Raw genomic sequence first — 16,291 nt, 5'->3', positions numbered from 1 at the left:
AGGCGGGCCAGAGGCACAAAGAGAAAAAGTCAAAGAAATGTTAAGAGATATGAAAACTGATCATCATCAAAAGAACCATCATTCACTAGAAGAAATTCGTTAGGAGATAACGGAAAAGAAATAACTGAAGAAACAGAATCTATGGACAGGGAGTGAAGATTAAAAGACCCAACAGATCCCTAGCAATGATAAATTGATTATCTAAAAATTAAACTAATTGAACACTTCAAAATTCTGAAAATCAAGACTAAACTAAATTTCTAAAAGCCACCAGAGAATACCAGCTTCACAACCTGACTCCACAACTCACAACTTACTTAAAAGGAGACTCTCCAAGTACAGTTGACCAGGTAAGAGTGACTACTCCAGAAGGCTGTTAGAAACATCAAATGAGACAAGTAAAAGTACCTCATGTTAAGACAGGCAGGCAACAGACATGTACCATACACACTCAGAATGCCAGTTTCACTGTAATTAGAAGGTAAGCTTTTCACACACTAATATTTCTAACAAAAATGCTCCTCGCAACTACACTGTAATACAGTATTTCAACAGGCAATGTTCTTTTTCCATAGAACTCGTTTCAAAATCAAATATGCATCTTCTAGTCAATGACCTCTTAAAATCAAGGAAATACAGTGATATTTAATAACTACCAACTAGCAGGTACACGCATGATCCCACTTCGTAGCTATCTTACGTGATACACGCTATTCTCCCATTTTTGGGGTAAGTCAAGTGAGACAGGATTGTTAAGTAATCTGCCCAGGGTCACAGCCAAGAACAAAACCCGGGAATCAAATCCAACTACAACTCCAACACTGAAGAATGGTTTACGACTGTAACTTCCACTTACTAAATGTCCCCAGACTGATACTTGCCTTGCGATACCTGCATTTTCCAGCATCTGTCTTCTCCCTCCCTGTCAATTACTTCCTGCTGCTTCCACTTTCGTGTGACCTTAAATAGCACTCTCCCCCTTGTTCTCCCTATGGCTCTCTACTATTGTCACGTCCTTTCAATTGCAACACCAGATAAAAGCTTGCTTGACATAAAAATCAACCAAGTCTATGACCTCAAGAGCAGTGTCTGTTAAATAGTCACGTACACACAAATGACCCTGCGATCTTGTTAAATGCAAATCCTCATTCAGAAGGTCTGAGATGGGGTCTGAGATGCTGCACTTCTAACAAGCTCGGTACAGCAAGGTTTTGGCACTGAACTCTGTACCATCAGTTCTGTTTGCTTTCAATTATCTGATCGCTGACTACCTCTACATAGATGAGGTTGGTAACATTGATGGTATAATTAATGTAGAACCGCTCATGAATCAGATTCCCCAGGCCAATACTGCAGTAAGTTTTCATTTAAGTTTTCTAACCTTTTTCAGTAGCTAATATGTCACCACAACCACTTCTGCATCAGTTAGTATAGTGACTATACTCTCATCATCATAGTAATATGGTGGTAATAGTAATAATAGCTATCATTTATTAAGCATGTACTATGTTCCATAGGTTACAGGTTTCACTCTTTTACTTTAGAAAACCCTTAAAAGGAAAACAAACAAACAAACAAAACCCAGGAGGTAAATATTCTCCTCCCCATGGTTCACACTGTACAGATGATCCTTGAATGACATAGCTTTGAATTTTGTAGGTCCACTTACATGTGGATTTTTTACAGTACAATATTATAAATGCAGGATTCTTAGGATTTTATGATTTTCTTTATGATTTTAATAACATTTCTTAGTTTAAGAATGCAGAATATAATATATATAACATGCAAAATATGGGCTAATCAACTATTAATGTCACCAGTAAGGCTTCCAGTCAACAGTAGGTTATCAGTAGTTATGTCTGAGTCCAAAGTTACACTCAGATCTCTGACTGCATGGGGGAGGGAGGGTCAGCACCCCATGCTGTGCAAGGGTCAACGCTACTTAAGTCCTCTATCCCTGTCCCAAAGTACTTGGAAATGATGTAAATACAATATTCTCTGCAAGTCAGCTGAAAACTAAACACCATGGACTAAAGCACTGATTAACAGAAGTCACCTTGAAGACGTGACTCCTCAAGTGGCAAAAGCCTATATAACCAATTTGAATATATTTATCACTAAAGGAAGAAGTGATTCAATAAGGAGAAAGAGGTGAAGGCATTGTAAACGGAGAATTAACACTGTCAAACAGCTGACTTTGGCCAAAAAACTTTAGTGTTCCATACCCATTGATAAAATACCCTCTCTTACTGGAAGATGGATACAGTGGGCTTATAAAACATTTGATGGCCTAACCTCCTCAGTCTGATTCTACATTTACCAAGAAATCTAATCTTTCGTAGAAAAGAAATCATTAATTATGAAGAGTCTGAACAGTTTGTGTGACAGTTATTTCTCAACAGTATATCAATACTACTATATCATGGTCACATGAGTTTCATTAATGTGCATTTATACACCCTTAAGGCATGTATGAATTCATTCTCCCTCCATTAGAACTCCTCTTGAAGTTGAAAGGCAGGCCCTCGGCCACAGTAAATTCATCAAGATGGTGAGTATTACCCTACGAAACCCAACAAAAGAAAGCAACCAGTCCTTATCCCCACTGGACACCAAGGCGTAGAGCAGTTTTTACTTGAAAAACAAATCTCTTAAAACATACCTCATCTAGGATTTCTCTATTTCTTTGTAGTAGTTCAGGTAGCTCTTTGATCAATTGATCAACAGTCTGGATGCCTCCCTGTTCAATCACAGATGTGGATTTAGTCAATATAGACTGAGGTACAGTATCTCCAGACACATCTTCAATTGCTGCTGGAAGATTAAGGGAAGCTAACACCCTGAAAAAATGAGATACTGTGTCATCTTGAGGTCTAAACCATCTTTAAAGCATTAATCTCCTCGTTAAAAAAAAAAAAATTAAAAAAGGGGCGCCTGGGTGGCTCAGTCGGTTGAGCGTCCGACTTCGGCTTAGGTCATGATCTCGCAGTCCGTGAGTTCAAACCCCACGTCAGGCTCTGTGCTGACAGCTCACAGCCTGGAGCCTGCTTCGGATTCTGTGTCTCCCTCTCTCTCTGCCCCTCCCCCACTCATGCTCTGGCTCGCTCTCTCTCTCTCTCTCTCTCTCTGTCAAAAATAAATAAACATTAAAAAAAATTTTTTTAACATTAATCTCCTGTATATCCTAATCAATAGCAATGGAGTTCACACCCCAAAATTATTGACAACCCTCATCAATGGAAAAATAAAGCGGGGCGCCTGGGTGGCGCAGTCGGTTACGCGTCCGACTTCAGCCAGGTCACGATCTCGCGGTCCGTGAGTTCGAGCCCCGCGTCGGGCTCTGGGCTGATGGCTCAGAGCCTGGAGCCTGTTTCCGATTCTGTGTCTCCCTCTCTCTCTGCCCCTCCCCCGTTCATGCTCTGTCTCTCTCTGTCCCAAAAATAAATAAAAATGGTTGAAAAAAAAAAATTAAAAAAAAAAAAAAGGAAAAATAAAGCAAAGATACAGGAATAAAAAAATGAAATCAGTGATTGATAAAATTAAAACAAAATTGTTAAAGAATTAAGATCACAGTTCAGAATTAAAAGCCAAAAAGTAAGAAATATACATTAAAAAACATGAGCTACCTTGAGCTCAAGCTCAAACTTAACTTCTTTCAGTCTAAGAAATTAAAAATCAAAAATTCTATCTTAAAAAATACAAACTTTTACCATACTTCTGGTTGTTATACTGTCACTGGCGAGTCAGAAATAATATACAAAATAGTTGTAATTTCATGTCATCTAAGCAGAACGTCAAGACTACAAAATTGATCTAGGTATTAATCACAGAATCTTCATCTGTTCTCAGTTTTGCAGCACAGTATCAAGTATTATTTCATTTACATAACGGAGGGGTTATTAAGGTAAACTTATGTTTTCTTTCTAGAAAAAGAAAAGTCAGGTCAAAATCCATGCATCCATCAAAATTAAAAACCTGAAAAATTAAACTAACTAGGAAAAAAAATTCTCAATTACATATACCTGACAAAGGACTTGCTCTAAAATATACTAAGAACAAGAAAAACTCGATTTTAACAAACGAGCATAAAATATCAACAGATACGTTACAAAAGATAGATGAATGGCTAGTAAGCACACGAAGAGTTACTCAACATCATTAGTAATCACAGGAATGTAAACTGAACCACAATTAGATTCTGCTACACACATACTAAAATGGCTAAAACTATTAAAAAGACTGACAATACAAAGTGCTGCCACGGATGCAGAGTTCCCAAAAAGTGCAGGTGGGGATATGAACTGGAGCCACCACTTTGCAAAACAATCTGGCTGTTCTGCATGAAGTCAGGCTTACACCAACCGAACAATTCAGCAACTGTAACCCTAGGTATTTACCCAAAGGAAATAAAACCTGTCCACACAAAGGTTTGCACATCCATGCTCACAGCACGTGAAATGTCCACCAACAGGCAAATGTAGAATAAACTGCTATTTAACCATAAAATGAAATACTGCTCACTAATAAAAAGGACCAAACTGATACATACCACACAGATGAATCTCAGAAACATTACGCAAAGTGAAAGCAGCCGAACACGTTTTGAGGACACACTATATGCGCTGAACATACCGAAAGGGTTCCGTCCATACACACTGTAGCAATACCCTAACGTGTTGTATACCGTAATGTACGTGTAATGTAATGCACACGCCATAATGTTTATATTAACCTGTGTAAAAAGTGACACCAACCTAGGGTGACAGGGAGCAGATGAGCAGCGGCTAAGGGCCAGGGGAAGAAGGACTGAAGTGGCACAAAGCAACTGTTTAGGGTGATGTAAACGTTCTCTATCTTGATCACGGTGGTGGTGGTTACGTGGTATAAATTGATCAGAAAGAACTGAACTATACACTTCAAGTGGGTCTATTTGTTGTACTTCATTGAAAATTATACTGAAGACACTTTAAAAGCCAATGAATTATTTTGTTACTCTTCAATCCACCATTACAAAAATTAGTTCAGAATACTGAACCATGTACCATGCTATCTATCTTAACTTACAAGTTTAGTTTCTACTTCTCATTTCCCTCAAATAAGTATCTCCTACCATGTAAATTAGTGGTCAAAAACTCTCACTTGTTTCACAAATCAAATTTCTTCCAAGTCTATTTGCTAGGACTTAACAGATAGAGCATCTACCCAAAATGCATAGGAATGTGTATTTGCTGCTTCACACAGCCTTGACATTCAGTTCCAAGCTCAGAAAACGAAACTTTCATAAACTATTTAGTTAGGGTAACAATCAAACAGAAAACATTAGAACTCTACAGATGTATTTATGAAAGTTAAAGCTGTACCTACCCATTTGCCAAAGTGGTGGCTTCTCTCATTTGAGCAATTGATCTGTTAACTAAGTCAGCTTTCCTCTGATTATAGGCGGCCAACGACTGCTGCACTGACACAGGAACCATATTTTCAAACAAATCTAAAATGAGCAATGTGAATTTCAACAACATTTCAATACAAAAAGTCCATCTGTAAAGTGAATGCTCATATTCCCTTTCCTATATTCACATAAAAATCTACAAATATTTAAAAATAAAAACTAAATCACTACTGGAAGTACAACGATGGAGAGAATTTTTAGAGCACTATATTCATGAACAATGAGAGCTTTTTCTTTGAACTTAATTTTCTTAACGTTTTAAGATGTGTTTGTCATTGACTTCTTTGGTGAAGAAGATCTACACTCTTTATTAGTTGATTACACTGGTTAAGCAGTCCGCATTGCCTGGGTTTAATTTCCAGCTCCTTCCACCACTTTCTAGCTCTGCAACATTGGGCAAATTATTCAAGCACTCTGTGCGTCAATATCCTCATCACTCAAAGGGGGATAACAATAGTACCCATCTCATGAGACTGCCGTGAGAATATTAATTATGAGCTAGTTATCTGTACTTAAGAGTCCCTGGCACATGGTAAACACATCTTGTTTGCTAAACAGAAATAAATAAAATAATCAGCCTTTCCCAATAACATACAATACTATCCTTGGGATCTCAGCTAGAAACTACTATACATTGAATACATCTACAAAATCCAAGGATATTATAACATTTATCCCATACAACCATGACTCTGTAAGTTTATACATTTAAAGTCATATTTATGAATGTTTATTTTTAATAGCAGAATCCTAAATAATATAACAAATGTTAAAATGACAAATGCTTAAAGTCTCAATCATTACTCAAATGTAGTTTCAAATTTTCTGACTGTATTGGATAGTTTACACATGCTTTATTACCATTTACTTTCCATCTTGAATTTTCACTATAGATACAACGCTTCATTTTTATTCTCATATTCATTTTGAACATGAATGCAAATCATATTCAAAACATACAATAGCAGTTATGTGATTTTCACTACCAAAACAACAGATTAAACTGGGGAAAAGATGAGTAAGATTAAAGCGTATCTGAGTACTTGACATACCAGTGAATTTCTGGCTGATGGGGACAGTGACTGGGGTAGATTTCACAAGTGTGGCTTTGCCAATTGGGTCCAGATCTTTAAGGTCTGGAACTCGATCATGATAGATGAAGTCATTATCCTTCTTTGCTGCAGAAAGGGCACGGCTGATTTTGTCAGAAAAGTCTTTCACATTGACATATTCATCATAGCGAGATGCCACTGTTTTAATCAATTCTGCTGCGTGCTAAAAAAAAAAAAAAAAAAATGTTAAAAAAAGTTTTGTTTTTCTCAACCAATGATCTAAGCAATGGTTTTTAAAAAATTTCTTTGAGGACATGCATTTCCAGCAATGTGGTCAACAGAATAACCTAGAAATTATCCCATCCTAAAATTCCAAAATATCAAAAATGAAGAATAAACATAGTAGGCATCCGTCCCAACACATGCGTGAATTACCAAGAAAGTAAAAAAAAAAAAAAAAAAAAGTCCAGTAAGTATAGTAAGTGAGGCCAGTAAGTATAAACCAACATTAAGGAAGGCTGGCTGTCGAATATTTCTATAACCCAAAGGACTAGCAATTAAAACGTCTTACAAGCTCTCATGAAGACCTGAAACAGGGGTCTTAAAACAAACACATCTCCATCTACGGAGAAACACTCGTTTCACTGCCCCACATGGAGGCAGGAACCTCAAATGTCTACTCCAACAGTGAAAGGCTGGGTCAGAAAAAAAGTACCCAGCCAACACAAGAAGTCAACAAAGAAGCATGTTACCTCAGCATTGACAGGAACATATTTTTTTAGGGGCGCCTGGATGGCTCAGTCGGTTAAGTACCCAACTTCAGCCCAGGTCATGATCTCACAGTGTGTGAGTTCAAGCCCCGCATCGGGCTGTTTGCTGTCAGCACAGAGCCCACTTCAGATCCTCTGTCCTCCTCTCTCTGCCCCTCCCCCATTTGTGCAGTCTCTCTCAAAATAAATAAACTTAAAAAAAAAAAAAAAGGAATAGATTTTTTTAAAAAGGTCTACTCTCAGGCACCTGGTGGCTCAGTTGGTTAAAGCATCTGACTTCCTGATTTCAGCTAAGGTAATGATCTCACGGTTCATGATACTGAGCCCCGAGTCGGGCTCTGCACTCACAGTGCAGAGCCTGCTTGAGATTTTCTCTCTCCCTCTCTCTCTGCCCCTCCCCCGCTCACGCTCTTTCTCTAAATAAACATTTAAAAACAAAAATAAAAGGTCTACCTTCATAATTCATAAGATGAGCATACGCCTCACATAAATTTAGAGCTTAAATTACATTACTTAGGTGGTTTCAGATATAATAACAGCAGATAAAAGAGGCAATGAAGCCAAAGGCATCGTCAGGGATAAATTCAGTGCTTAATGTTTGATATCTGCCAATCTGCCAGAAAGACCTAAAACTTCTTAAATTTTGCATTTAACAAGACTCTATGTATATAAACAGTTACAATGAGAAATTGATAAATTTACCCCTCATCAGAGTGGAAGATTTTAACACTCCTGTCTCAGCATGACAGACCAAGTAAACAAAAAAACTGTAAGATTACAGAAGATGTGAATAACATAATTAATGAGTTTGACCTACCAGACATTCAGAACCCTGCACACCACAACTAGAGAATATAAAATATTCTCAGGCATGTAAAGAACATCTATAGAGAGTAACCACAGGAGAGAAAGCAAATATGAAACACCAAAGTTATAGAAATACAAGAATGGTTTAAGAAAACCTATTTATGTATTATCCAAATAATAGATTTAAATTTTTAAAAATCAAATTATTTCCACAGGTAGTGAAAAGCATTTGATAATATTCAATATTCATCACTGATATTTTTGAAAATCTCAGTAAAATCAAAATAGATATCCAATTCATTAACATGATAAAATCTCAACCCCCAAACCTGCTAACATACTTAGCAGAAAATATAACATTCCTGTAGTCAAAATGAAACCGTATCATCAACAACCTTAGAATGTGTCAAAACATCTAGATAAAAAAATGAAATTAAGAGGTATAAAGAAGGTATAAAGAAAAGGAAAAAATGATCATCAACAGATGACGTTTTATATACCAGGAAAACCTAAAACAGTCAGCTGCACTATTCTAAATAAGAGGTAGCTCACATGCAAAATCAACAGAGCAAAACAAAAGCTACATCTTTAGTTATACTAGGAGATGAGAAAGGGCACAAATTTAAATCGCTTTTCAAATTTGATTTGTAAATATGTGGTCAAACACTCCCCTCAAATAGCAAAGTTGGTACCAGAATGATAAGACATACCAAGTACACTGGGGAGAAAAAGGGATTGCTAAGGACCCACCCCCATGAGTGAAAAGGACTTGAAGCAAATTTGAAAACAATGAAACAGAATAAGGAAACAAGTGCCAACAGATGATAAAGGCAAAGCCAACTGGTCCACGTCAGCACCAAGAGGTTGCAGGAAAAATGGAGTGCTGAGAGGCCTCATCCCGAGAGGGAACTGTTGAGAGCAAGAGGCAGGTTAATCGAGGGCAGGGAGGCAGGGGGAAGCAGATAGGAGGAGTGAAACCAGGGGAAAAGAAGAAAGGGGGCAAGCACTCCAACAGGTCAGCAAAATAACAGACTCTCAGAGCAGACACGGCACCTCGCAAAGGAAAAGCTGTGAGGGATTCAGGGACACACAGGTACGGAGGAAGAGTCCTTCCTCAAGCAGGCTAGGCTTTGAGAGCCAAAGAAGTGAAGCCGAGGAGGGAGCCCCGACACAAAGAGCCTCAGAACACTACCACACGACCGGAGGGGGGCATGCCCCCACTCAGGAGCCTCTTGCGACTCCTCTACTAAAATCAATCTCATCCAAACACAAGTAATGGAAAAGGCATCCCATCTGCTTCAACACAAAGAAACCAGAAGGAAAAGGATGAAAATGAGCACCTAACTTTCCAATAGGTAATGAAAATTCACCAAGGAAATATTGTCACAAAGCAGATGAAAACAGCATGCTGAAAACACGAACAGAGGACCAGACGGCCTAGACAACAGCAGGTGACAGCAGACAGCGAGAGAAATGTGGAACAGGAACTGACAGAACTCAGGCAAGAAAGTGAAGAAAAACTCAAAATCATTTTTAAAAAGATTGAAATATGGGGGCGCCTGGGTGGCTCAGTCCATTGGGCGTCTGACTTCCTCTCAGGTCATGATCTCACAGTTTGTGAATTTGAGCCCCATGTCGGGCTCTGCGCTGACGGCTCGGAGCCTGGAGCCTGCTTCAGATTCTGTCTGTCTGTCTGTCTGTCTCTCTCTCTCTCTGCACCCCCCCCCCGACTCACACTCTCTCCTTCAAAAATAAACATTAAAAAAATTTTTAATAAAAAATATAAAAAGATTGAATATTTACACAAGTAACAAAAAAGGGGTAACAGACATCATGTAAGAAACACACAACTCAATATGGCAGGCAAGGAGAGGGGGGCGGTTACAAATTAAAGATTGGTAAGACACGTGCCAGATGCCATGTGAGGACCTTGTTCTGCACAGACCAGCTGTGAAAAAACACCGGGAAAACGTCTTGGAAAACTAAACTAGGTTTCAGTAATATTACATTACTAGTATTAATTATTAATCAGTATTAACTTTGCCAGCTGGGCGGACATTATAGTTTTAGGGCTTTTTTTTTTTTAAGTCTTATCTATCAGAGATATGACTTGGTTTTGTTCTTTTTAATTTTTAATTTTGATTTTTTTTTTCTTTTGTTTCCTTCTCTTCACTCTTTTCCCTTTTTCTTTCTACCCTCCTCTTTTTTTTTCTTCCCTTTGGAATCGAGCTCATAGTTTCTGATTTGATTTTTGGTCAATTCTTATTCTGCTCGCTTGATCAGGCATTTAATCTATTCTTTATATACCTTTTCTTTAATTTTTTTTAATGTTTTTATTTATTTTTGAAGGAGAGAGAGAGACAGAGCATGAGTGGGGGAGGAGCAGAGAGAGAAGGAGACACAGAGTTCAAAGCAGGCTCCAGGCTCTAAGCTGTCAGCACAGAGCCCGATCCCGTGAGATCATGACCTGAACGAAAGCCAGACGCTCAACCGACTGAGACCCCCAGGCGCCCCTTTTTATTTTCTATTTTATATCTCCTTCCTATTTTCTTCTCTCTCTGGACTAAGCCTTATAGTCTCTTTGATTCTCTGCCTGGTGTTTTTTTCCACCCCTTTCATTTCTTTGTACAGGATAAGGTTCCCCCGCCTTCACTTTATTTTCCTTTTGTCCAGGGTTGCTTCAACGGACAAATCCACACACACCTGGTGGAAGGTCCAAACAATCCACCGCTAAAGCAGTGGGACAGAACAGCCAAAGATGCAACAAAAGGGTGCAGGCAACACAGTCAAAAACACTTTCTGAAGTGCCAGGCCCTGAACAGCGTATGACCCCTTTTAAAATATGGTAGTACTCAAAGGTGCAGGACACTTAACAAGCGATTAAAACCCATAAAAGACAGAAACCTAGCCAAATAGATGAAACGGAAAAAGTCTCCTCAAAAGAAAATCCAGGAAGAAATGACAGCCAGAGAATCGCTCACAACAACATATCTGAACAAGAATTTAGATTAATAGTCTTAAGACTAATAGCTGGGCTTGAAAAAAGCATGGAAGACAGCAGGGAATCTATTGCTGCAGAGAGCAAAGATCTAAGGTATTGTCACAATAAATGAAGAAATGCTATAAATTAGGTGCAAAATAAACTAGATGCAGTGACAGCAAGCATGGAAGAAGCAGAGGAGAGAATGTGTAAGATAGAAAATAAAATTATGAAAAATGATGAAGCTGGGAAAAAAGAGGGAGAAGAAATTACTAGATCACAAGAGAAGAATTAGAGACCTAAGTGACTCAATGAAACGAAACAGTATCTGTATCCTAAGAGTTCCAGAAGAAGAAGAAGAAGAAGAGACAGAAAAGGGCAGAAGGTTTATTTGAACCAATTATAGCTGAGAACTTCCCTAATCTGGGGAAGGAAACAGACATCCAACTCCAAGAGGCACAGAGAACTCCGCTCAAAATCAAAAACAGATCGACACCGTGACATAATGAAACTGGCCAAATACAAAGATAAAGAGAGAACTCTGAAAGCAGCTCGGGACAAACGGGCCTTAACCTACAAGGGGAGACACATAAGCATAGTAGCAGACTTGTCCACTGAAACCTAGCAGGCCAGAAGGGAGTGGCAGGAAATAGTCAATGTGCTGAACAGGAAAAATATGCAGCCCAGAATCCTTTATTCGGCAAGGCTGTCACTGAGAATAAGAAAGATAAAGGCCTTCCAAGACAAACAAAAACCAAAGGAATTCATGACCACTAAACCAGCCCCGCAGGAGATCCTAAGGGGGACTCTGTGAGTGGAAAGCAGCAAAGAGTACAAAGGACCAGAGACATCACCACAAGCATGAAACCTACAGGTAACACAACGGCACTAAATCCATATCTTTCAATAACTAAATGCCCCAAACAAAAGACACAGGGTATCAGAATGGATAAAAAAACCAAGATCCATCTATATGCTGCCTACAAAAGATTCATTCTAGACCTGAGGACACCTGCAGACTGAAAGTGAGGGGATGGATGTCAAAAGAAAGCTGGAGCAGCCACACCTGTATCAGACAAACTGGATTTTTTTTTAATTTTTTAATGTTATTTATTCATTTTTGAGAGAGAGAGAGCACACAAGCAGGGGAGGGGCAGAGAGAGGGGGAGACACAGAATTTGAAGCCAGCTCCAGGCTCTGAGCTGTCAGCACAGAGCCGACATGGGGGCTTGAACTCACGAACAGTGAGATCATGACCTGAGCTGAAAGTCAGAGGCTTAACTGACTGAGCCACTCAGGCGCCCCTGATCAAACTAGATTTTAAAACAAAGACTTTAGCAAGAGATGAAGAAGGGCATTATGTCATAATTAAGGGGTTAATCCATGAAGAAGAGCCAATGATTGTAAATATTTATGCCCCCAATGTGAAGGCACCCAAATATATAAATTAATCACAAACATAAACATATTGATGATAATACTGTAATTGTAGGTGACTTCAATACTCCACTTAAAACAATGGACAGATCATCTAAGCAGAAAATAAATAAGGAGATAATGGCTCTGAATGACACACTGGACCAGACAGACTCAACAGATACATTCAGAACTTTTCATCCCAAAGCAGTAGAATACACATTCTTCTTGAGTGTACACAGAACATTCCCCAAAAGTGATCACACACTAGGTCACAAAACAGCCCTCAACAAATATAAAAGGACTGAGATCATACCATGCATATTTTGAGATCACAACACTATGAAACTTGAAATCAACCACAAGAAAAAATTCGGAAAGGCCCCAAATACATGGAGGTTAAAGAACATCCTACTAAAGAATGAATGGGTCAACCAGAAATTAAAGAAGAATTTTAAAAATACATGGAAGCAAATGAAAATGAAAACATGACAGTCCAAACCCTTTGGGATCCAGCAAAGGCAGTCCTAAGAGGAAAATACACTGTAATCCAGGCCTATCTCAAGAAGCAAGAAAGGTTCCACCTGCACAACCTAACCTTACACCTAAAGGAGCTAGAAATACAGCAGCAAAGAAAGCCCAAAGCCAGCAGAAGAAGAGAAATAATAAAGATTAGAGCAGAAATTAACCATGTAGAATCTAAAAAAAAACAACAGAACAGATTAGTGAACCTAAGAGCTGGTTTCTTGAAAGAATAAACAAAATTCATAAACTCCTAGCCAGACTTCTCAAAAAGAAAAAGAGAGAGGACCCAAATAGATAAAATCATGAATGAAAAAGATCACAACCAACACCACAGAAATACAAACAGAATTTTGTATTTTAGACAATACTATGAAAATTATATGCCAACAAACCGGACAATCTGGAAGAAATGGACAAATTCCTAGATACCCACACACTACCAAAACTCAAAAGGAAACACATAGAAAATTTGAACAGACCCATAACCAGTGAAGAAATTCAATCAGTTATCAAAAATCTCTCAACAAATAAGAGTCCTGGGCCAGATGGCTTCCCAGGGAAATTCTACCAGACATTTAAAGCAGAGTTAATACCTATTCTTCTCAAGCTGTTCCAAAAAATAGAAATGGAAGGAAAGCTTCCAGACTCATTCTATGAAGCCAGCATTACCTTGATTCCAAAACCAGACAAAGACCCCACTAAAAAGGAGAATTACAGACCCTGATGAACATGGATGCAAATATTCTCAACAAGATACTAGCAAATTAAATTCAACAGTACATTAAAGGAGTTATTCACCATGATCAAGTGGAATTCATTCCCAGTCTGCCAGGGCTCGTTCAATATTCGCAAATCAATCAACGTGGTTCCATATTCACAAATCCCAAAATTTGTATGGAATCACACAAGACCCCAAATAGCCCAAGTAATGTTGAAAAAGAAAACCAAAGCTGAAGGCGTTACAATCCCAGACTTTAGCCTGTATTACAAAGCTGCAATCATCAAGACAGTCTGGCACAAAAACAGACACACAGACCAATGGAACAGAATAGAGAACCCAGAAACGGACCCACAAACATATAGCCAACTAATCTTTGACAAAGCAGGAAAGAGCATCAAATGGAAAAAAAATAGTCTCTTTAGCACATGGTGCTGGGAGAACTGGACAGCAACATGCAGAAGAATGAAACTGGACCACTTACACGATACACAAAAATAAACTCAAAATGGATAAAAGACCTAAATGTGAGATAGAAAACCATCAAAATCCTACAGGAGAAAACAGGCAGCAACTTCTGTGACCTCAGCCACAGCAATTTCTTATTTGACATGTTTCTGGAAGCTGGGAAATAAAAGCAAAAATGAACTACTGGGACCTCCTCAAGATAAAAAGCTTACACACAGCAAAAGAAACAATCAATGAAACTAAAATGCAACCAATGGAATGGGAGAAGATATTTGCAAATGACATATCTAATAAATGGTATCAAAAAATCTATAAAAAACTTACCAAACTCAACACCTGAAAAACAAATAATCCAACGAAGAAATGGGCAAAAGACATGAATAGACACTTTTCCAAAGAAGACCTCCAGATGACAGACACATGAAAACATGCTTAACATCGCTATCATCAGGGAAATATAAATTAAAATCACACAGAGATACCACCTCACACCAGTCAGAGTGGCTAAAATTAACAACTCAGGAAACAACAGATGTTGGCGAGGATGTGGAGAAAGGGGAACCCTCTAGGCTCTGTTGGTGGGAATGCAAACTGGTGCAGCCACTCTGAAAAAGTGTTGAGATTCCTCAAAAAATTAAAAATAGAATTACCCTATGAACCAGCAATAGCACTACGGGGAATTTATCCAAAGGATACAGGAGTGCTGATTTGTAGGGGCATATATAACCCAATGTTTATAGCAGCGCTTTCAACAATAGCCAAATATGGAAAGAGTCCATATGTCCATCATAACTGTTGGAAGTCATACACATACATACATACATACACACACACACACACACACACACACACACACACACACAAATGGAATACCACTCAGCGATGAAAAAGAGTGAAATCTTGCCATTTGCAACAATGTGGATGAAACTGGAGAGTATTATGCTAAATGAAGTCAGTCAAAGAAAGATCTATGATTTCACTCATAGGTGGAATTTGAGAAACTTAACAGAAGACCATAGGGGAAGGGAGGGAAAGATAAGTTACAGACAGCGAGGCAAACCATAAGAAACTCTTAAATACATAGAACAAACTGAGGGTTGATGGGGGTGAGGAAAATGGGTGATGGGCATTGAGGAGGGCACTTGTTGGGATGAGCACTGGGTGTATATGTAACTGATAATCAAGGAATCTACTTCTGAAGACATGACTAGTCTGTATGTTAGCTAACTTGACAGTAAAATTTAAAATAATAATATATAAACAGAAGAGAAATAAAAAACAACAATGAATAACAGAAGACTCATGCTTAGGTTCAACAATTGTTACCAATTTGCCATATTTGCTTTACCATTTTCATATTGGGGGGGGGGCTTTTTTGCAGAATCATTTGAAACTGAAGTTCAGACACCATGACCCTTGATCCCCAAATACTTAAGGATATATCTCCTGGTAAGAACAATCTCCTTAAAACCTACAAACTGCTGTCACAACGAAGAAAAAACAATACTTTCACAAAACCAGTTTTACCATCTTACTTGGTCCCTCATTAATGAATTAAATAAATCTGACACATACCCATTCTATTGAGACACATTTTTGTACCTATATATTTTTACGCCTTTTTCAAAGCCATACTTTGTCAGTGTTAGGGATTCCACCAAGATGATCAAGTATACAGGCTTCTGTAGCCAAATAAAGGGCACTATCCTGGTAGGGCATCTCATGAGCCCTATATGCCCAGCCACAATTTGTCTTGGCCCCAGATGTAAATTCCAAGCAACAGTCTTAACTTTACTGTTATTTCATCTGCTGTGTTGTATTTCCCTGACATTTCCAATGTTTTTTTTTCCCCACTGCTCACAGCAATGACTGAAAAGCTGGTTTCTCAGTATGACCATATAATGATCTTTATCAGGTTCATGGGGTACTTTGAGCCACAGACTACAGAGATTAGGGTTTCTTAGTCATTTTTTTTTTTTTGTCTATTTGTTCTGTTTGCCTATTTCTGAGTTCAAATCAAGCAACAACAACAACAAAATCTCATGCCTAGAAAGAGGCACGGCCCTTTTGTGCTAACTTCTGACCTATGACTAACGCTATAAA

General features: G+C 38.4%; 1 protein-coding gene across 2 annotated transcripts in view; it reads right to left on the bottom strand.

Moving 5' to 3' along the window:
- Positions 1 to 16,291, bottom strand: part of PDCD6IP (programmed cell death 6 interacting protein) — a 72,947-nt gene that overhangs the window by 26,506 nt on the left and 30,150 nt on the right. For both annotated transcript variants that reach the window (XM_047100044.1, XM_047100045.1), the window contains exons 8-10: positions 6,505 to 6,727; positions 5,368 to 5,491; positions 2,666 to 2,843 (exon numbers count right to left, since the gene is read on the bottom strand). In XM_047100044.1, the coding sequence (XP_046956000.1) occupies positions 2,666 to 2,843; positions 5,368 to 5,491; positions 6,505 to 6,727 (525 nt within the window). The remainder of the gene's footprint in view (positions 1 to 2,665; positions 2,844 to 5,367; positions 5,492 to 6,504; positions 6,728 to 16,291) is intronic.

Source organism: Lynx rufus, unplaced genomic scaffold (genome assembly GCF_022079265.1).
Source record: "Lynx rufus isolate CCGP_SWC_20201006 ecotype Redwood Valley unplaced genomic scaffold, mLynRuf1.p SCAF_5, whole genome shotgun sequence".
Classification (NCBI taxonomy): Eukaryota; Metazoa; Chordata; class Mammalia; order Carnivora; family Felidae; genus Lynx; species Lynx rufus.
Note: the sequence above shows the minus strand (reverse complement) of the source record. Positions and strands in the feature narration are given on the sequence as shown.